General features: G+C 41.2%; 1 protein-coding gene across 4 annotated transcripts in view; it reads right to left on the bottom strand.

The window, feature by feature from the left end:
* Positions 1-22500, bottom strand: part of gbf1 (golgi brefeldin A resistant guanine nucleotide exchange factor 1) — a 227515-nt gene that overhangs the window by 66148 nt on the left and 138867 nt on the right. For all 4 annotated transcript variants that reach the window (XM_061963809.1, XM_061963834.1, XM_061963827.1 and 1 more), the window contains exons 13-19: positions 18416-18514; positions 18130-18324; positions 17861-18053; positions 16382-16516; positions 9158-9246; positions 8878-9080; positions 8636-8759 (exon numbers count right to left, since the gene is read on the bottom strand). In XM_061963809.1, coding sequence (XP_061819793.1) covers positions 8636-8759; positions 8878-9080; positions 9158-9246; positions 16382-16516; positions 17861-18053; positions 18130-18324; positions 18416-18514 — 1038 coding nt within the window. The remainder of the gene's footprint in view (positions 1-8635; positions 8760-8877; positions 9081-9157; positions 9247-16381; positions 16517-17860; positions 18054-18129; positions 18325-18415; positions 18515-22500) is intronic.

A 22500-nucleotide genomic window follows, 5' to 3' on the forward strand; every position in this document is an offset into this window, starting at 1 on the left:
TTGTAGCTGCCTGGAGGTGAACTTTTATTGCGGTTTTGAAGGAGGATAGAGATGCACTTTCTTTTATACCTGTTGGGAGCGCATTCCACATTGATGTGGCATAGAAAGAGAATGAGTTAAGACCTTTGTTAGTTCGGAATCTGGGTTTAACGTGGTTAGTGGAGCTCCCCCTGGTGTTGTGGTTATGGCGGTCATTAAGGAAGTAGTTTGACATGTACTTCGGTATCAGGGAGGTGTAGCGGATTGTGATGTCATATACAGTATGTCACATATTGCAAAACCATGTCAGATAATGCCATATTATGTCTTATCATCTCATGTCACATGTCAATATAAAATTATGTCATATGTCAAACATTATGCCATGTACAATCATGTCATATCATATCAAGCCCCCTCATGTCATATAGTTTCATCACATGCCAATCATGTCATATCAAGTCAGCTCATGTCATATAATGCCATCCAATGTCACATCATACCATCGCATGACATACTTATGATGTAATATGTCAAATTATGACAAAAACTGTCAAATCATGCCATAGCATCTTATATCATGTCATCTGGAGGTTTTAAGTCACTTGAAAAATAAAATGGATGAGTGTTGAAAACAACATGTTCTCAACTTAACCTCATCTCATATAATTATATCCCGTAGAGTGGAAAAGCCATTCACACGGAGTCATCCTGTAAATGACTCATCCATCATTTGGAAAGACTATTTTTAATGTGACTGGTTCAGGTCACTAAAAAAGGGTCACTACTAGGAATAGTTTCCAGGTCACGTGGTTTGTCCAGCTATTTTGGAGTGTCAAATGCTCTCTGCCATTTACCCTGTATCGCTGTATGTTGAAGCCTATTTTAAAACTGATGTCGTCCAAAAGCTACAACACAGTGTTAATCATGTGACTAATTTTGATCTATGTTTTGACAATCCCCACCACCTTGACACCATCTAAAATTAGCTGCTAATGGAAACAGTTTGGTTTATGCAAGCGTCCTTCACTAGGAAAAATTGGGAAAAATGTTTTGAAACTGTGCGTGAGCAAGTATACAGTGCATCCGGAAAGTATTAACAATGCTTCACTTTTTTCCACATTGTTTTGTTACAACCTTATTCCATAGTGGATTAAATTAATTTTTGTCCTCAAAATTCTACACGCCATACCCCATAATAACAATGTGAGAAATTAATTTTTTCAGAGCTTTTGGAAATGTATTAAAAATATAAAACTAACAAAATCACACGTACATAAGTTCTTACAGCCATTGATTACTACTTTGTTGATGCACCTTTGGCAGCAATTACAGCCTCAAATATTTTGAAATACGAAGCCACAAGCTTGGCGCACTTATCATTGGGCAGCTTATCCCATTTCTCTGTGCAGCACCTCTCAAGCTCCATCAGGTTGGATGGGAAGCGTCGGTGCACAGTCCTTTTCAGATCTTCCCAGAGATGTTCAACCGGATTGAAGCCTGGACTCTGCCTGGGCCACTAAGCTACAAAACCCAAACCCAGTGAAGTTGGCACGTTGTGTAAATCCGTAAATAAAAAACGAATACAATGGTTTGCAAATACTTTTCAAATTATATTAAATTGAATACACTGCAAAGACAAGATATTTAATGTTGGAACTGAGAAAACTTTTTTTTTTTTTCAAATAATCATTCATTTAGAATTTAATGGCAGCTACACATTGCAAAAAAGTTGGCACAGGGGCATTTTTACCACTGTGTTGCGCCTTTCCTTTTAACAACACTCAGTAAACGTTTGGGAACTGAGGAGACCATTTTTGAAGCTTTTCAGGTGGAATTCTTTCCCATTCTTGCTTGATGTACAGCTTAAGTTGTTCAAAAGTCCGGGGTCTCCGTTGTCGGATTTTACGCTTCCAAATGTGCTACACATTTTCAATGGGAACAGGTCTGGACTACAGGAAGGCCAGTCTAGTACCCGCACTCTTTTACTATGAAGCCACGCTGTTGTAACACGTGCAGAATGTGGCTTGGCATTGTCTTGTTAAAATAAGCAGGGGCGTGCGTCTATGATAACGTTGCTTGGATAGCAACATACGTTGCTCCAAAACTTGTATGTACCTTTCAGCATTATTGATGCCTTCACAGATGTGTACGTTACCCATGCCTTACATGCCTGCTCAGTGGCCTTGTGATTAGAGTGTCCACCCTGAGATCGGTAGGTCGTGAGTTCAAACCCCGGCCGAGTCATATCAAAGACTATAAAAATGGGACCCATTACCTCCCTGCTTGGCACTCACCATCAAGGGTTGGAATTGGGGGTTAAATCACCAAAACATTATTCCCGAGCGCGGCCACCGTTGCTGCTCACTGCTCCCCTCACCTCCCAGGGGGTGAACAATGGGATGGCTCAAATTTCATCACACCTAGTGTGTGTGACAATTAGGGATGTCCCGATCCAGGTTTTTGCACTTCCGATCCGATACCGATATTGTTTTTGCATTTCCGATCCGATACCGATACTGACCGATACCGATACTGACCGATACTGGCCTATCCGAGCATGTATTAAAGTTTAAAGTTATTTAGCCTACTTAGTTGTCAGAATCATGTTGAAAAGGGTTTTAGTACTCTTGATAACAACTAGCCAGCTAAATTAGGGGAGTTTGAATAATACACAATGGTTGGTAACAAGAAACTGACCTGTTTATTCAAGGCTAAACACAAAATAGACAAAATTATACATGACAAACAGAAATGGCATCATTGAACTAGGGCTGGGCGATATGGCCTTTTTTTAATATTGAGATATTTTAAGGCCATATTGCGATACACAATATATATCTCGATATTTTGCCTTAGCCTTGAATGAACACTTGATGCATATAATCACAGCAGTATGATGATTCTATGTGTTTTGATTGATTGATTGAGACTTTTATTAGTAGGTTGCACAGTGAAGTACATATTCCGTACAATTGACCACTAAATGGTAACACCCCAATAAGTTTTTCAACTTGTTTAAGTCGGGGTCCACTTAAATTGATTCATGATACAGATATATACTATCAGATATATACTATCATCATAATACAGTCATCACACAAGATAATCACATTGAATTATTTACATTATTTATAATCCAGGGTGTGGAGGGGGGCGCCTGATGTAAGTGTCAAAAAGACAGCCAAAAGAGTTTGATATGAGAATAAATCTAAAGTTAAAATATAGGGTAGAAATGCACCCATTTGCAGGACATGTAGTCTTGATTTTCAAAATGTTCTTTCAAGGCTTGCATGTCTACATTAAAACATTCTTCTTCATACTGCATTAATATATGCTACTTTTAAACTTTCATGCAGAGAAGGAAATCACAACTAAAAAAATCACTAATTTTTTCATACGGTGTTGATGTGGAAATTTTTGCCATTTTGATGGTGTGGAGTCTGGACGTGTGTTTGATGGTGTGGAGTCTGGACGTGTGGCACCGAATGGAGATAAGCGTCTCGACAGACGTCACAATATTTGAACAATGATGACGAAAACTGTTGTCTCTGTCGTGTCCGTGTGTCGAAAATTGTTATGCGCTTATTTTTTTATTTGATTTTGTGCGTGGCATAGATTTGCCGTGCGCAGAGGACGCTTGAGCAGGCGCGCACCTTAGCGGCTGCGCTAGCATCACAGCTAACGTTAGCCATGCCGCTACCTCGCTCTCTGCTGGGAGAGGGCGTATACGTATGTGACGTATGACGCGACAGTATGTGACGTGTGTAAGAAGGTGCGCTCGCTGTCTGTGAGAAGGAGACACAGAGCCTGTCGTGTAATGCCAGCAGCTAAAAGCAACTGCGTGAGAATTGTGGATGTGTTGAGGGTGTGCTGGAAAATGCGGAACGGAAATTACGGAGCAGCAGAAAAGTGGAATGTATTATTTAAAGAGGTGCGTTGGAAAACACGGACCGGAGTTTTTTTTTAAACTGGATCTGGATCGGCATTTTCCCATGCCTTGCCGATACGCAATTTTTGGCAAATATCGGCAGCCGATCCGATCCAAATATCGGATCGGGACATCCCTAGTGACAATCATTGGTACTTTAACTTTAACTTAACTTAACCAATACACCCCCATACATCACAGATGCTGGCTTTTGAACTTTGCTCCTATAACAGTCCAGATGGTTCTTTTCCTCTTTGGTCCGGCGTTTCTAGGTGTTGTTTATAAATGGCTTTCGCTTTGATTAGTAGAGTTTTAACTTGCACTTACAGATGTAGCGACAAACTGTAGTTACTGACAGTGGTTTTCTGAAGTGTTCCTTAACCCATGTGGTGATATCCTTTACACACTGATGTCGCTTGAGGGATCGAAGGTCATGGTATGCTGCTTACGTGCAGTGATTTCTCCAGATTCTCTAAATCTTTTGATCATATTACGAACAGTAGATGGTGAAATCCCTAAATTGCTTGCAATAGCTCATTGAGAAATGTTGTTCTTAGACTGTTCGAAAAAATTTGCTAACGCATTTGTTCACAAAGTGGTGACCCCCTCCCCATCCTTGTCTATGAATGACTGAGTATTTCATGGAAGCTGCTTTTATACCCAATCATGGCACCCACCTGTTTCCAATTAGCCTGTTCACCTGTGGGATGTTCCAAATAAGTGTTTGATGAGCATTCCTCAACTTTCTCAGTCTTGTTTGCCACTTATGCCAGCTTTTCTGAAACATGTTGCAGGCATCAAATTCCAAATGAGCTAATATTTGCAAAAAATAAAGTTTCTCAGTTCGAACGTTAAGTATCTTGTCTTTGCAGTGTATTCATTTGAATATACAGTACGTTGAAAAGGATTTGCAAATCATTGTATTCTGTATTCAAAGCGACGCACAACAAGGGCTCTGGAACCAGTTCTCTCGAGAGGGGCTGGACTCTCTTCCACACTGGCGGCGGGCTGGGGTAGCAATTCTTGTTGCCCCCCTGTTCAAAGTCTGCACGTTGGAGTTCAACCCAGTGGACCAGAGGGTAGCTTCCCTCTGCCTTCGGGTGGGGGACGGGTCCTGACTGTTTTTTGTGCTTACGCACCAAACAGCAGTTCAGAGTACCCACCATTTTTGGATACACTCGAGGGAGTACTGGAAAGTGCTCCCTCGGGTGATTCCCTTGTTCTACTGGGGGACTTCAACGCTCATGTTGGCAACGACAGTGAAACCTGGAGAGGCGTGATTGGGAAGAATGGCCGCCCAGATCTGAACCCGAGTGATGTTTTGTTATTGGACTTTTGTGCTTGTCACAGATGGTCCATAACAAACACCATGTTCAAACATAAGGGTGTCCATATGTGCACTTGGCACCAGGACACCATAGGCCGCAGTTCCATGATCGACTTTGTAGTTGTGTCATCGGATTTGCGGCCTCATGTTTTGGACACTCGGATGAAGAGAGGGGCTGAGCTTTCTACCGATCACCACCTGGTGGTGAGTTGGCTGCAATGGTGGGGAGGATGCCGGATAGACCTGGCAGTTCCTAACACATTGTGAGGGTCTGCTGGGACCGTCTAGCAGTCTCCTGTCAGAGAGAGTTTCAACTCCCAACTCCGGAAGAACTTTGAACATGTCACGAGGGAGGTGCTGGACATTGAGTCCGAGTGCACCATGTTCCGCACCTCTATTGTCGAGGTGGCTGATTGGAGCTGTGTCCGCAAGGTAGTTGGTGCCTATCGTGGCGGTAATCTTAGAACCCCTCACGCTGAAGAAAGAGTTCTATCGGGTTCTTTTGGCTCATAGGACTCCGGAGGCAGCGGACAGGTACTGACAGGCCAAGCGGTGTGCGGCTTCAGCGGTCGCGGAGGAAAAACTCGGACATAGTTCGAGGAAGCCATGGAAAACGACTTACGGACGGCTTCGAAGCAATTCTGGACCACCATCCGCTGCCTCAGGAAGGGGAAGCAGTGCACTGTCAACGCGGTGTATGGTGAGGATGGTGTGCTGCTGACCTCGACTGCGGATGTTGTGGATCGGTGGAGGGAATACTTCAAAGACCTCCTCAATCCCACCAACACGTCTTCCTATGAGGAAGCAGTGCCTGGGGAATCTGTGGTGGGCTCTCCTATTTCTGGGGCTGAGGTTGCTGAGGTAGTTAAAAAGCTCCTCAGTGGCAAGGCCCCCGGGGGTGGAAGAGATACGCCCGGAGTTCCTTACGGCTCTGGATGCTGTGGGGCTGTCTTGGTTGACAAGACTCTGCAACATCGCGTGGACATCGGGGGCGGTACTTCTGGATTGGCAGACTGGGGTGGTGGTTCTTCTTTTTAAGAATAGGAACCCGAGGGTGTGTTCCAACTATCATGGGATCACACTCCTCAGCCTTCCCGGTAAGGTCTATTCAGGTGTACTGGAGAGGAGACTACGCCTGATAGTCGAACCTCAGATTCAGGAGGAACAATGTGGTTTTCGTCCTGGTCATGGAACTATGGGCCAGCTTTATACTCTCGGCAGGGTCCTTGAGGGTACATGGGAGTTTGTCCAGTCTACATGTGCTTTGTGGACTTGGAGAATGCATGCGACCGTGTCCCTCAGGAAGTCCTGTGGGAAGTGCTCAGAAAGTATGGGGTATCGGACTGTCTGATTGTGGCGGTTCGCTTCCTGTACGATCAGTGTCAGAGCCTGGTCCGCATTGCCGGTAGTAAGTCGGACACGTTTCCAGTGAGGGTTGGCCTCCGCCAAGACTGCCCTTTGTCACCAATTCTGTTCATAACTTTTATGGACAAAATTTATAGGCACAGTCAGGGCTTTGAGGGGATCCAGTTTGGTGGCTGTAGGATTAGGTTTCTGTTTTTTGAAGATGATGAAGTCTCACTGGATCGGTTCGCAGTCGAGGTGAAGCGACTGGGATGAGAATCAGCACCTCCAAGTTCGAGTCCATGGTTCTCGCCCAGAAAAGGGTGGAATGCCATGGGGAGGAGACTCTGCCCCAAGTGGAGGAGTTCAAGTACCTCGGAGTCTTGTTCACGAGTGGGGGAAGAGTGGATCGTGAGATCGACAGGCGGATCGGTGCGGCGTCTTCAGTAATGCGGACGCTGTATCGATCCGTTGTGGTGAAGAAGGAGCTGAGTCGGAAGGCAAAACTCTCAGTTTACCGGTCGATCTACGTTACCATCCTCATCTATGGTCATGAACTTTGGGTTATGACCAAAAGGACAAGATCACAGGTACAAGCGGCCGAAATGAGTTTTCCCCGCCGGGTGGCGGAGCTCTCCCTTAGAGATAGGGTGAGAGGCTCTGCCATCCGGGAGGAGCTCAAAGTAAAGCCGCTGCTCCTCCACATCGAGAGGAGCCAGATGAGGTGGTTCAGGCTGTCTTGGCTGTATGCTTAGGGCTGTTGTCCTGCTTAAAGATGAACGGCTGCCACAGTCTGAGTTCAAGAGCACTCTGGAGCAGGATTCAATCCAGGATGTTTTTGTACATTGCTGCATCCCTCTATCCTGACTCGTCTCCCAGTTCCTGCCATTGAAAAACATCCCCACAGCATGATGCTGCTATCACCATGCTTCACTGTAGGGATGGTATTGGCCTGGTGAAGAGTGGTGCCTGGTTTACTTCAAACATGACACTTGACATTCACACCAAAGAGTTCAATCTTTGTCTCATCAGAACAGAAATGTTTTTTTCCTCATGGTCTGACAGTCAGAGTGCATTTTGGCAAACTTTTATGAAGGAATGGCTTACGTCAGGCCACTCTACCATACAGGCCCGACTGGTGGATTGCTGCAGAGATAGTTGTCTTTCTGGAAGGTTATTCTATCTCTCCAGAGGAATGCTGTATCTCAGACAGAGTGACCATCAGGTTCTTGGTCACCTCCCTGACTTCTCCTCGGATCGCTCAGTTTAGACAGCCGGCTAGCTTTAGGAAAAGTCTTGGTGGTTCAAAACTTCTTCCATTTATGAATTGTGGAGGCCACTGTGCTCATTTGGACCTTCAAGGCAGCAGATATTTTTCTGTACCCTTACCCAGATTTGAGTCTCGAGACAATCCTGTCTACAGACAGTTCCTTAGACTTCTTTCTTGTTTTGTGCTCTGCCATGCACTGTCAAGTGTGGGACCTTATATCCAGTATGTATATAGACAGGTATATAATAATGTCCAACTAACTTAGTGATCAAGGGTGATGGGTCAAATGCAGAGAATAATTTCGTCACACCTAGTGTGTGTGTGACAATCATTGGTACTTTAACTTTAACTTTTTAAATTACCACACGTGGACTCCAATTAAGCTCTAGGAAGCTGTTAAAATAGGATGTACCTGAGCTTACTTTTGAGCTTAATGTCAAAGGGTGTGATGACTTATTTTTTATTTGTAATAAATTTGCTAAAATGTCTAAAAAAAACAAAAAACTTATTCACATTGTCCTAATGGGGCATTTTGTGTAGAGTTTTAAAGACAACTTATTTAATTTGAGAATTATGCTGTAACATAACAAACGGTGGAAAAAGTGAGGTGCTGTGAATACTTATCAGATGCACTGTAAAAATTCAGATTGTTAGACAACGGTACCAATAATAGTAAAGACTATTGAATTAAACAATGCGTCAGGATTTACAAACCATGTAATCCTGAGCTTTTAAACCTGCATTGTATCAATAAAAATATGATGAATGACAACCTATGCCTTACATGCCAGTTGTCTGTGAAGGTTTCCAAAAGCCTTTGGATGACGGGAGCTTCTCCAGGTAATCTGAAGGCTTCTAGGTAAAGCCTCAGGGCCTCATCAATACGAAGCCCCTGAAAAGCAAAGGTGCTGCAACAACAGTTCATATTGTTTATTAGAAGCTTACCAAAGGGTTGCTAACTTCTGCATAACCACAGCTCAACATTCTCTATGATCAATAATTAAAATGTAAACAAAGTTTACTTACTTGACAAAGCTGTCCAGGAGCTCCATATTCTTGCGATCACTAACGTATTCCCCAATCATCTTTTTGTCTAATCGGGGGTTTTCTCGAAGCCACTGGGCCACCTGGTTGTTGTCCAGTGGATTACAAAGAAGGCCTTTTTCCTGGAGGAATTCAATTCCTTTTTTTGGCTTCAGATTGAACTGCTCGGTTCCTGTGATCAGCAGCTAGAAAGGCAGAATCACAGTAATGAGCGCTAATCTATTACGTTGTAAACAACAAAAAGCAAGTATGAATATTTCACCTTTTTCTTTGTTCTAATATCCAACAAATCTTGGGAATCAGGTGTACACGAGGAGAACCTGTGAGGTTTTTGGTTGTTTTTTTTCTCAACTGAAAGAAAAGAATGAGCAGTAAAATAGAGGTTTCCATGTACAGGTTTTTTTTTTAGTTTAGTTTTTTTACAATGTGTGATTTAAGGCGGTCTTCATGCTATGACGTATTGTGTTACAGTTTTACATATTCACTCCTATAAATCATAAATTCCATTTAAAAAGAAAAATAACTATAAATAATTATCTGAGTGTATTGGAAAAATACATACGTGGAAAAATATGTAAGTGGAAAAATTCATATGTGGAAGAATATGAACTGTAAGTGGACAATTATGCAGGTAAAAAAATATAAGTGGAAGAATACGAAAGGTGAAACAATACAAAGGTTGGAAATAGAAACAAGCCTTTTGGCTTTTTGTGCCATCCATTTGCCTTTTTAAAGCATTACATGGATTCAATTCTTTAAGATGTCAAACTTCTCAATCAATCAATCAAAGGTGTAAGAATATAAAGGTGGAAGAATACATAGGTGGAAGAATATGTAGGTGGAAGACTGCATAGGTGGAAAAAATACAAAGGTGGAAGAATACGTAGTAGAAAATACAAAGGTAGAAGAATATGTAAATGGAAAAAAGTGTAGGTGGAAAAATATGAAGGTGGATGAATACATAGGTGAAGGAATATGTATGAGAAAAAAACAGATGGAAGACTACATAGGTGGAAGAATTCGTAGGTGGGAGAATACGTAGGAGGAAAAAATGTAGGTTGAAGAATACGTAGGAGGAAAAAATGTAGGTTGAATACTAGGTGGAAGAATATGTACATAAAAAAAAAAGGTAGAAGAATACGCAGAGCGGTACGGTGCGACAAATTCAATTGCATTTGCACCTAAATATAGATCATGAGACTAGCAAATATAAAAAAGTAGCACTCGTGGATTTCTACCCTTTCAGGGGTTTTTTTAGGGGTTTTTTTCTGTCTTGCCTCTGGTCTCCTCTCGTCTTTTCCTGGCTTGCTCTCCTTTGTCTTGTCTTGTCTAAACTTTTTTTGAAGCCTCTTTCTTTGCGCTGTCCTCCAAATCTAAACATCAGACATGGAACTGATTAGCTGGACTCTCGACTCTATTGACAAAATCTTTTCGACGATGAAAAGAGGTTCTGGGGAGCCTGGCTGCCCTGATAGAAACATTGCTGCGGGGTACGCGAGAGATTCCTGGGACAAATGGAGAATCATGTGCCACACAGTCCTTTCCATCGAGGACGTGGAAGACATCTACCTATTTGGAACCACGATCGCGGGTCACCTGTTGATTGGCCTGGGCATTGCTCTGGTGTATCGTCAAATTCGTAAGACGATGGCAGCCACTCAAGGAGCCCAAAGGCTGTTCGTCGCAATGGACAGATTAGGCCGAGGGTGGGATCACAGTCTGGGGCGATTTCTGAACTAAATCGCAAGATGGATCACATCATAAAGAAGCTTGCTGTAAGAAGGATTGGACATGAGGGCCAGCATGGATGTATAGAACAGGCAACCCATTGTAATGCCTGCTCGAGAAAAAACAAAAATCCTTATCTACGATTTGAATCCCCCGAATGGTCTTGAGACAAGAACAGGCTATTCTGTAATCATCCCCTGAGGAATTTCAAAGATGGACACTTTTGACCTCTCTCCCTCCTCCCCTCCTCAACGACACCTGGGAATCGAACTTTGCTTGCATTGCATGCAGAACGACTCTGGGCTCATGAACATTACACTTCACCCTAAGACAATGGGCATATACTGTATACAAACACACCCCCCTCACAACGCCCCTCACCACCGCTTAATTCCTCTTCGAGGTTATGGACGGCTGAGTAGTGCTTTATAGCAGCAGGCCGGCCTCCATGGCCCCAAATCCCCCCCTCTGTTGTAAGTTGTTGTGATTATATGTAACATGTTTATGTGTACTATGCTAAATGAGGTTTTTTCCCTTGGACTCAGTCTGGACCTCCTCCCGAGGGTCCAGCCTTAAACTGATATTTTTTACTCTTCCCCCCCCTTTCCCAAAATCACCTTTTCCCCCCTTTTTTAAGGAGCGCCGTAAGTGGCTGATCTGTTGGCGGTCCCGTCTTGTCTCCCTGTAACGTATGTCTGCTCTTAGTGGGACTGACCCGAAAATGTAATTTCAGTTCTTATGGGTCTTGTACATGTTAAATAATGGACAATAATAAAGCATCTTGAATCTTGAATCATTTTGCTCCTAAAATAAATCCATAAAAAGTGGATCAAAGAGTAAGATTTGGGGAAAGGAAACATTGTTGTCAATAGACCATACAGACACGCATCAAACCCCTCCGCATCTGCTTAGCGCAAAAGTGATCACGTGTACACAACATCGCTGCTACCAAAACAATCAGCCAGTTACTGCAGAATTCATTTCAACAACTAAAAATAAGAACTCGATAATAAATAAACCCACGTTTCCACTGCTCGATGTTGTGGTCATTCATGTCGATGGTGTTTTAACTTTAAGGGGACGTGCTGTAATAAGGCTGAAAAATACTTTGAATGTCTTTCTGAGTTTCTCTGTTGCTCAGAGGGCGTCTGTGCATACATGCTGCATCTGACGAGTTAAGATGCAGGGAAAAAAAACGCAAAGATGCCACTAAAAAAAAACAGTAAAAGCTGTTATTGCTGGTCACCAGACAATTACAGCTATATTTTGTGTCTCCACTGCTAATGATCAGACGCCTGTACAAACTTTGGTCTCTGTCTCTTCTTTTCTCCAGCTGTGGCTCATGAAAACCACAAACAAATGTCTACACTTTTCACATGACAATTTCATGTACCTTATGATTTGCACTACTCACAACATAACAGGCACATCGATTGAAGTTAAGAATGTTTTTGTTGTGCTAAAATCAGCACTTCCATTTATATTTTTTGTACTAGTCATTTGAATTGTACTATTTTTTTTAGGTCGTATTTATGTTGTTACAAAATGCTATTGTATTACAATTATGCATTTCATATCCTTGTTACATTTTTGTTTTATTTCTGATACATTTTTAACATAAATTAATACATCCGTTGATTATAACCATATAATATCATACCACCACAAAAGGAATTCAATACAACATTTTTAGAAAAATAAGAATTAAATAAATTGATTAATCATTTTAAAGAGGCTGAGCTGTTTGCCACTTGCTCTGTTACATTTTTAAAAAATAACAAAAAACAAAAACACCACAAGCTAGTGGTTTAACAGATCATTTGTTGTATCTATATTCTTCACAATTAATAATTATATTGAATAAAAATTGCTCACCGATCGGAGGAATTTATTTGGTGTTCATGCTTGTCACACACCGCTGTCTTGCACACTCGTATACACATACAAAAACAGTTCAAAAAAGCAACTCACAATTTACAGTCATGTTGTTGTTAGAATATATATTGAATGATGGCTAACATTAGATCATTAGCCAGCAACACAAAAAGCTAATGCGCGTGCACATGATACGTATGGGTGTAGCCGTATTAGGGGGGTAGGGGGGTGGACAGAGACAAAGAGATGGCCAATGAGCTAAACCAGTTATTTAACAGGTTTGACACAGTGGCTCCGACAAGGGTCATGTTTTTTTACTTCTCCAGTGCATTCGATACCATACAGCCTGGGCTACTGGGTGTGAAGTTACAGACGATGCAGGTGGAGGCCCCCTTGGTGTCCTGGGTTGTTGATTACCTGACTGACAGACCACAGTATTTACGACTGCAGGACTGTGTGTCTGACAGACTGGTCAGCAACACTGGGGCCCCGCAGGGCACAGTCCTCTCCCCCTTCCTCTTCACCATCTACACCACCGATTTCCACTATCAGCCAGAGTCCTGCCAGGTTCAGAAGTTTTCTGATGACTCTGCGATAATGAGTTGTATTGAGGATGGTGATGATGAGGAATACAGGGCTCTGGTGGAGGACTTTGTCACATGGTGTGGAAAGAACCACCTCCAGCTCAATGTGATGAAGACCAAGGAGCTGGTTGTGGACCTGGGAAGGAGGAGGAGTACTCCGGCAACCCCTGTTTCCATCAGGGGGTTCGATGTGGACATGGTTGAGGATTATAAAGACCTCGGAGTACACATCGACAACAAGCTGAATGGGTCAAAACACGCTGAGGCACTCTACAAGAAGGGACAGAGCCGCCTCAAGAGTGTCAGAGAGGAGAAGTCTAGCAAAGCTCCTAGCCATTATGGACAACACCTCCCACCCACTACACTCGGAAATGGCGGAGAGAATGAGCACGTTCAGTGGAAGGCTCAGACTCCCAAAATGCAACATGGAACGACACAGGAGGTCCTTCATACCGACAGCCAACGTTCCCTCTAAGATGCGCGCCTGCGCAATTGCGCACCGCTCACGCGTCCTCTGCGCACAGCAAATTTATGCCACGCAGGAAATCAAAAATCCCATCTGAACTTTAAACAAAATAAACACATTACAATTTATTCTGTATGATTTTGTAATGCCACTCTATGAGTGACAGGTGACAACAAGAGTGGCCCCAATGAATAAAACAATCTTTGTCAACACAGTTCAATTATCGTCTGTCGAGACACATTACGGACAGGAATTCCATCAATCACTTTATTGAGCAAAACTGTTTGTAACCACACCAAAAACATGAGTAAAAAAAACTTTTTTATCTATAAAAACTGGTAATTTTCTGCCATACAAACCAGGCTTAAACCAACTTTGTCATCCGTCGTTTCAACAGAAGCCGCTCGCGCTATCTTACCTGCACCAACACACGCATTAATGGCACTTAGCCAGTGTTGCGTTTATGGCCACACAAAAAGTCGGACAAACCCAACGCCACACAATGTGTAAATGCCAGGTTGTAACATTCTGACTCCTCAATCAGATGTGTGCTTATTTTACTGTTATTTATTAAGAATGTTAATCTAAGGATATTATTCATGAAATATTGTCACTAGATTTCATAAATGCTAATAAAAAGATGTATTTTACAGACAGAAAGTTACAGGAACTAAATGTAATCTCTGAAAGGGGTAACATTTCTTTTAAAGGCAGGACCCACAGCCAGACATACAATTCTAGCACATACAGGTAGGTCATGAAAAACATGTTTTTTTGTTATTGTCATTGTAAGAGGGCAAAATTACTTATATCAGAAAATTATTTTAATAAAACATTTAAATTGTTATGATGTCAGGTTTGGGACAGGTGTGACGCTGGTGTGGCCACAGTGTTCACGTCTGATGTTGCTCACATGTGCTCCACTGAATGCTCAGGGAGTTTGTGCGTTTGCTCACAAACATTAAAAATTAGAGGGAACATTGCCGACAGCCATCAGACTGTATAATGCATATGTTCCTTCTTGACTGCACTTAAATGTAGAATATATGTATAATATATTTATATTATTCACATGTGAATAATGCTGTATAGTATTTATTGTCTATTGTGAGCGAACTGTGGTGCTGAATTTTCCCCAGGGATCAATAAAGTACTTTCTATTCTATTCTATTCTATATAATGCTTAAAATTCTTTGACTAGTTAGCGACCTCTCGGCATGTGCATAAAGGTTGCAAACAGCCTTTTTTTGTGGGGTCTCACTGAATTTTCATTTTACAAATCACTAAAGGTGGGAATCTTTGGGTACTTCACGATTCAATTCTGATTCAGGAGCTATGATTCGATTAAAAATCGATTATTGATGCATCTTTAATTTATATATATATTAATGTATTTTAAAATTTCTTTTCGATTCACTAAACAAGCGTTTATCATTTGCAACTAAAAAACAATGTATTTGTAATAAAAAACAGTTCAATTAATTCCCACATTTATTACATTAATGGAAATGTGTTCAAAACTGTAACATAAGAGCCTTTTAATAAAGGAGCAGGTCGGATCTCTCGGTGAGGTGGCTCGCTGCAGTCAGCCAAATTTTAGAACTGTCTGCATAACTTTATTTACAATAAATAAATAAATTATTGACCTTGACTAATCGATTTTATAATTGCCTATGTCCGAATTGCGATGCATCTAAAACATCCATTATTTCCCCCACCTCTACAAATCACCATTTGTGGGTCCTGGGGACTCACTATATTGAAAATAAAACACCATCACTGGTCATTCTGGCATGTGTATAAGTAGCTTTATGATCAGTAATGTAATTGCATGTGACGGCGAGTCATGTTATGTGACTGTATGTGTAGCTCAGTACATGGCTTGTATTACTTGACTATAAAAAGCTGCAGGATTGAGATGTTCAATTGAGGGTTGCATTAGGTCTTATGATATCACTGTGTTTATATGTTTGATTGACTGTGTGTGGGCAGCACGGTGGAACAGGGGTTAGTGCATGTGCCTCACAATACGAAGGTCCTGAGTAGTCCTGAGTTCAATCCCGGGCTCGGGATCTTTCTGTGTGGAGTTTGCATGTTCTCCCCGTGACTGTGTGGGTTCCCTCCGGGTACTCCGGCTTCCTCCCACCTCCAAAGACATGCAACTGGGGATAGGTTGATTGGCAACACTAAATTGGCCCTAGTGTGTGAATGTGAGTGTGAATGTAATCTATTTGTGTTGGCCCTGCGATGAGGTGGCGACTTGTCCAGGGTTTACCCCGCCTTCCGCCCGAATGCAGCTGAGATAGGCTCCAGCATCCCTCGCGACCCCAAAAGGGACAAGCGGTAGAAAATGGATGGGATGGATGAATGTGTGTGACTGTGTACATTGTTTGAGTGTTACTAGGAAAATCGTGTTATTTAGGACATGTCATAATTATCGCTACTATTTTTTTTCTGTGCTACTAATTTCTTTTATTTGGTAGCATCTGTGCTCCTAGTGAAAAAGCTAAGCGTACAGCCCTGATATGTAGGAGAAAGAAAAAATACATAGTTGGAAGACCTCGTAGTGGTGTATCACAACACTGAGGAAACACCTAGTAATCACTTTCAATTTCTTAGTAAACTTTTCCTGCACTCTTATAGTGTGTAGGACAAGCACAGTAATACAAGTAAGGATTGTTTTTATTACCATATTTTATAAGGAGTTAATGTGTTCTGTGTACAGTATGACTGACTTTGCTGTTCATTAGATATCAATTAGGCATATTTCCCGCTTACACTAAAACTCCACTTATATCTCCATCATAGTAAAAGATATTGTGTGTAGACTTACTTGTGTCATTGTCTTGATCCTGTCGACCTAGTGCCATCTTCTCTGCCATCAGATGTCCACTGGTTGGTGGGCAGCCTGGAGTACTGCCAGCTTGTGGAAAAGTCAAACCATTGGTAACACCTTCTTTAACAACATCTGAAAATACATGAGAAGCTGTGGTTAAAACATTTCATTCAACACACAACAAAAGGCACAGAAATGATTAAGATGGTGAGGCAGAGAAAACACTTCATTAAAAAATGTGATTCACAGAGATGGAGTAGAAAAACACAAGTGAGGTTCAGATGCATGCACAGTAGGTAAGTAGTGTCAGTAGTTCCTGCGCAACGAAGCATTGATGCTGTGGACTGGCCTGCCCATCATCCAGAACTGAATCCAATTGAGCGCCTCTGGAACATCAAATCTTCTTGCATCCGTTGATTCATCTTTTTTATAGTATTTTCTTAACACATTCTACTATGTTAAAAATAAAGGTTTTCGGTTGGAATATTTCATGCATTCACAAGCAAGATATGTTGTTAAAGTGTTTAAATAATTATTCTGAGCAGTGTAGATAAGTTCATTTCAAAAGGGTATACAGGCCAGTCCCCGAATCGGTACCATTGAAGGGAAAAACATGTATAAATGCATGATATACCCCGAAATGGACAAGAGGTAGAAAATGGATGGATGGATAAATTAACTGATCCGGTTGCAAATACCTTGAACACTAAACATTTTAGCACAGTTGCCTAAATTTTCTTTTTATGTTATTTATTTTTAAAATTATTATTTTCACTGTAATCTACTTTGTAGGGATGTCTCGATCAGAATTTTTGACCTCCAATCCGATACTATGTGACACTAGATTATGGAACTAAAAAAGTTTTTTTGAGCAAGTAACGAAAGTAAATAATATTACGGCCCTCATACTTAACCATGATTTGACTCATGTTTTATATCTGATACCGATATTGACGAATATCAACCAATTACGATTTATGCAGCAGTACTTCCCTCAAACTAAAGTCAGGTGACGTGGTGTAAAATGTAAGACCTTTTACTGTGATGTCACAATTAAATACTGTTTGTGAGACACCTACTTCAATGTAAGTTATAGAAAAAGGGCCATATTTTTTTAACATTTTCCCTCAACATAGTAATGAGCAATACTAATATATATGGAAATATTTGCTAATGTCATATGTTGGTAAATGTCAAGATTTGGGGAATTTCTCAAATGGCTCATTTGGAACAAAATAAAAATGTCTTATATCTCATCAATGCCTCCATGGTTTGAATTTACATTTTCATCACTTCCTAAATACTGGATCTTAAATACACAAAAACAGGTTTTTACGGGCAAGAAACTTATATTTTGTATTATATGACCCATTTAAGTTTATTGTGAGCATTACAACAAGCAAATGGCATCCATTAAAAGAAATGGCCTTTACAAACTTTTGGCCCAACCAATAGAGTAACTTTATTATACTTTACCAGTAGGAGCGTCTGTTCCATTTTTCAGAGAATTGTCCTCTTCCGTCGGCAGCTTATCTTGCTGCTCTTGCCGAGCAGTGTTGTCAAGCACCTTGGCTTGGCAGTGGGCCTCGGTGCTGTTAATCACAGTCAACAGAGCTTCGAGTGACAAGAGGTGGGTGGTGTAAAGCTGCCCTGACACCGGGAATGCATTCTGGAGGATATAAATGAATATGATTGGACTGTCACTTCAATGTAAAAGCTGCATCAATGAACTGTACGACTCACACCTTGGACAGTAGCTTCGTGAGGTCTTCAAAAAGGTTGGAGCAGTAGAAGTCACAGTCATAGTTGATGTAAAGCTCAGTAACAAAGCTGGGGATTCGCCACAGCTGAACCAGTGCCTCTAGAGCCAGTTCTTTCATCTCGTAAGGCATCTTCATATTCTCTGATGTGATGATATCCATCAGTTTCTTCAAATACATCTACAAATTTCAGCATTTGGTTAATGCTGAACTGTGTTTATTAGGAGGTTTTCAGGTCAGTGGTTGACAAATATTAAGGAGTAAATATTACCTCGAGTTGAAATTTCAGATGCACTCTCATGCTTTCAAATAGCAAGAAGCAAACTCGTATTGATGAAGCATAGAGGTTCATACGGTCAACATTCAGCAGCTATAAAAAATACAAGGAAAATGTCAAAATATTGATTGTGTTAGCTGTTTTAACTAAATGTTGGTGCAGCGCAATATGATGTAAACATGAAATTATTCTAACGAGTGCTTTTGGAAATAGTGGTACTGTATATTAAAACTAGAGCTGTCGAAGTTAATGACATAACGAGTTTTCATTTAACAGCACTATTTTTTTGATATGCGCACATATTTTGTGACCCTCAGTTTATCCCGCAGTGTGGGAAAATACAGCTGTGTTCCAGTTGATGTTGAGTCACAAGAGAGAAGAAATACAGAGCAGAAATAAACGAACACAAAGTAATTAAATGGAAAGCTTAGCTCCAAAGCCCTGGCAGGTCGGGCTCCTGACAAGACCAAAGTTATTTTCATACACCCTCGCTGTGAGCCGATCACTGCAGCGAATGTCAGCCACCAGCTGCCCACCAATGTGAAGCAACGTCACCAAACTGAAAAGTCCCCAACAGACAACTACAACCAACACACATTCAACAACAATTGCTAAGTGGGTGACTGATACAACCCACACTGTAAATAACGATGGACTGCCCGAAACGTCCAGGTTAGCCGGGGACGGCCACATAGATGGCGAAAGCCCCTGGTCGTTGGGTGCACCCATGCATTGAGTTTTTTTGGCTGGGACTCCATCATCCATTCTGGCTACATGGCCAAAGAATCACAGCCAGCCTTCCCCTTTTTATTACAGTGGGACGACATGCTTTTTCGTAAACTACAATATTTGTGACATAGTGGAACTGCTAAATGTGAAGGACACAGGCAGGTACTGTGAAATGCATCAAGGCAGTGAGTAGTCAATGTGGAAAGAGGCCACGTTTCAGATCCGTACAGGAGGACCATACAGGAATTACATTTCAATTTAATTCAGGATAGCCCTTTGAGATGCAGCATCTTTTTTTAAGAAGGTCCCACACCCATCCATCCATCCATTTTCTACCGCTTATTCCCTTTGGGGTCGCGGGGGGCGCTGGAGCCTATCTCAGCTACAATCGGGCGGAAGGCGGGGTACACCCTGGACAAGTCGCCCCAATACAGAAAAAATAGAAGATACGCATCTTTGTGGACCTTATCTTTGCACTCTGCCAGGCTTTTTGGAGGCAAACAGACGAGCCTGCTACAGACGACGTGCTACTTCAGGATTCGACAAGCAAGTTTTGGGAATTTTGGATCCAAGATATACAAACTCTTCAGCCGCCTCAACCTGCTGGTCGTGGATGGTGGTGTGGGGGTGAGAGAGGAATTGAGATTTTGTCTTTGCCCAGCTAACGTTTAGACCCAGGGGAAGGCTTCTTCTGCTAATATTGTCAATGCTATGGTAATAGTATCCAGGTGTGTGGAAAACAGAACAACATTGTCGGTGTAGCACAGATCCAAAAAGCAGAAGTGAAAGTTGACATCAAGACTGGGGCAGGGCGTAGTGTCCTTTGGATTCAGTAGTTGACAGCGATGTTAAAGAGATTTGGTGCGGCAACACATCCCTGTCTGACTCCAGAGGGGGTAGCAAAAGGATCTGACATTTTGCCCTTTGCTTTTACTCGGCAAGTGGTGTTTGCGTGAAGATCCCGAAGGATTAGAATATACTTGACAGTATTAAAAAATTGAAAATGATCTATCTGAGGTACACTTAAATATCTCTATTGCAATTTAACAAGTTAACTATGGACAGTGTGAGATTATTGTAATTAAATATTTAAATTGTTTGACAGCCCTAATTAAAATGTAATTCCTACAAAACTAGCTGACAAATTGCTAAACTCCCAGACACTGACAAAGACAATATCCCTTAATTTAGATGTCTTACCCTGCCAAATTTGTAAGACTGAATTTTTTACCTAGGTCATTTCTTAGGAGGATGTACAGTGGTACCTTGGTTATCATACGCCCAACTTTTCGTCTGATAAAAACGTTTGTCAACCTTTTTCCCCAGTTTTTCTACACCATCACGATTATTGTACAACCAAACATTGGACATACTGTAACTAACTAGTCTGCTTGCTCGTGTGTCATTCTATAGAATGGAGTGTCTTTAATCACGTTCCCACAGCGCAAAGCCACACGCAAAACACAAAGTGCAAAAAAAAAAAAAAAAAAACGGGCTTAGGGCAGCAGGAGATGTGACAGAATGTAACATACAGTTTACTCTGAATGGATTAGTAGAATCCTCCTGATTGGTGATAACTAGCAGCTGCACACGACAGTCTTCACAGACACTAGTAAAGGGAATGCAATCAACACAAAACAAGAGATATATGTAACAAAATAAGAGCAAAGAACTGGAACTCCCGGAAAACAACACAAAAAGCAAAACCTGTCATGCAGTTAAAGTTGTGAGTGTCACCACCCTGATGAAGATAGTGAGAAACACTATTGAATTCAATAAATAACTTGTAGCAGGGTCACTCCCGCTTCGTGCAGATCACACGCTGTGCATGGGGTCCCAGGCATCTGTGGGGGCCAATTTTCCCTCTAATTTTTCATGTGTGTGAGCAAACGCACAAACACCCTGAGCATTCAGTGGAATACAGATGTGCACACTGTGGTCATACCAGCAGCACATTTGTCTCAAACCTGACATAACAATTTAAATGTCTTATTATTAGAATCAAGTGACTAGTCAATTTCAAGAGATTATTTTCTAATAGATGTGATTTGGCCCACTTAGATATTGTTTTTTTTTTTTTTCAGCTATGCACTATAGTATTTTATGCCTGGGTGGGGGTCCTGCTTTGGAAAGATTGTGTACCCCTTTCAGAGATCACATTTAGTTCCCCTTAAAACATTCACATGTTGCATGAGATGAAGTGTTTATTAACTTTCTGTCCGTAAAATAAATATTTTTATTTGCAATTATGTAGTCTTGTAACATCATTTCATGATTAATATCCAAAAAATAACATTCTTAACAAATGACAGTAGAATAAGCACATTGATTGAGGAGTCATAGGAAAACGACCTGAAATGTACACTTTACGTGTAGTGTTGGAGTTGTCCAACTTTTTGTGTGGCCATAAACGCACCAGTGGCTAATTGCCATAGTGTATGTGTTGGTGCAGGTGAGAGAGAGAGCAAGCGGCTGCTGTTGATATAACAGATGACAAAGAGTTGCTTTTGGCTTAGTTTGTACGTAGACAACGACCAGTTTTGCTAGATGAAAGTATTTTACACATTGTTTTGGTGTGGTTATGGCCGACAAACAATTTCGCTAAATAAAGGGACCAATTGAATTCCTGTCCTCCTTTAAGTGTCTCCACAGACGTTACAATAATTTAAGTGTTGACAAACATTGTTTAATCTGTTGTGGCCGCCTTTCGTCACCTGTTACTCACAGTTCCATTGCAAAATCATACAAAACAAACGATTTGTTTATTTTGTTTAGAGTGGGATTTGATTTTTTGCACGGCATAGATTTGCTGAGCAGTGCGCAATTGCGCAGGTGCGCACCTTAGAGGGAACGTTGGTGGGGGACCTAGTTTTCGTAAAGATGTGCACGTTCTATGTACATTTATGAATGACAGGGTGCTGTGCACTTCAAATATATTACCAGCCGCTTCCTGCTCTGTCACTGATATCAACTTAATAGTCTAATGATAATGATAAAAATATTAAATTGTTCTTGTTGGTGCCGGTCTTGTATGACAGACATACTGAATTCATATCCCCAGTCTGAGCTATGACAGTTAAGTCATGTTCAAATTGTTATATTGCAATAAATAATATTTATAAATTATTTCCCATTAACTTTTTTAGTATAAAAATGCATCAAATTTAATTCAAGTTTAACTAAAAGGTATAGAAATCGTTTCACATAAAAAAATATTTTAAAATAAATATAATGAGTGGACCCTCCAATTGAAATTCTGCTTAGGGTCCGAATTTATCCCCAATGTATATCTCGTAGTAAAGTACAAAGGTGGTGTTTGCTTTTTGGATGGTTACCAAATTGGGAACTTT

This window comes from Nerophis lumbriciformis, linkage group LG02 (assembly GCF_033978685.3).
Source record: "Nerophis lumbriciformis linkage group LG02, RoL_Nlum_v2.1, whole genome shotgun sequence".
Classification (NCBI taxonomy): domain Eukaryota; kingdom Metazoa; phylum Chordata; class Actinopteri; order Syngnathiformes; family Syngnathidae; genus Nerophis; species Nerophis lumbriciformis.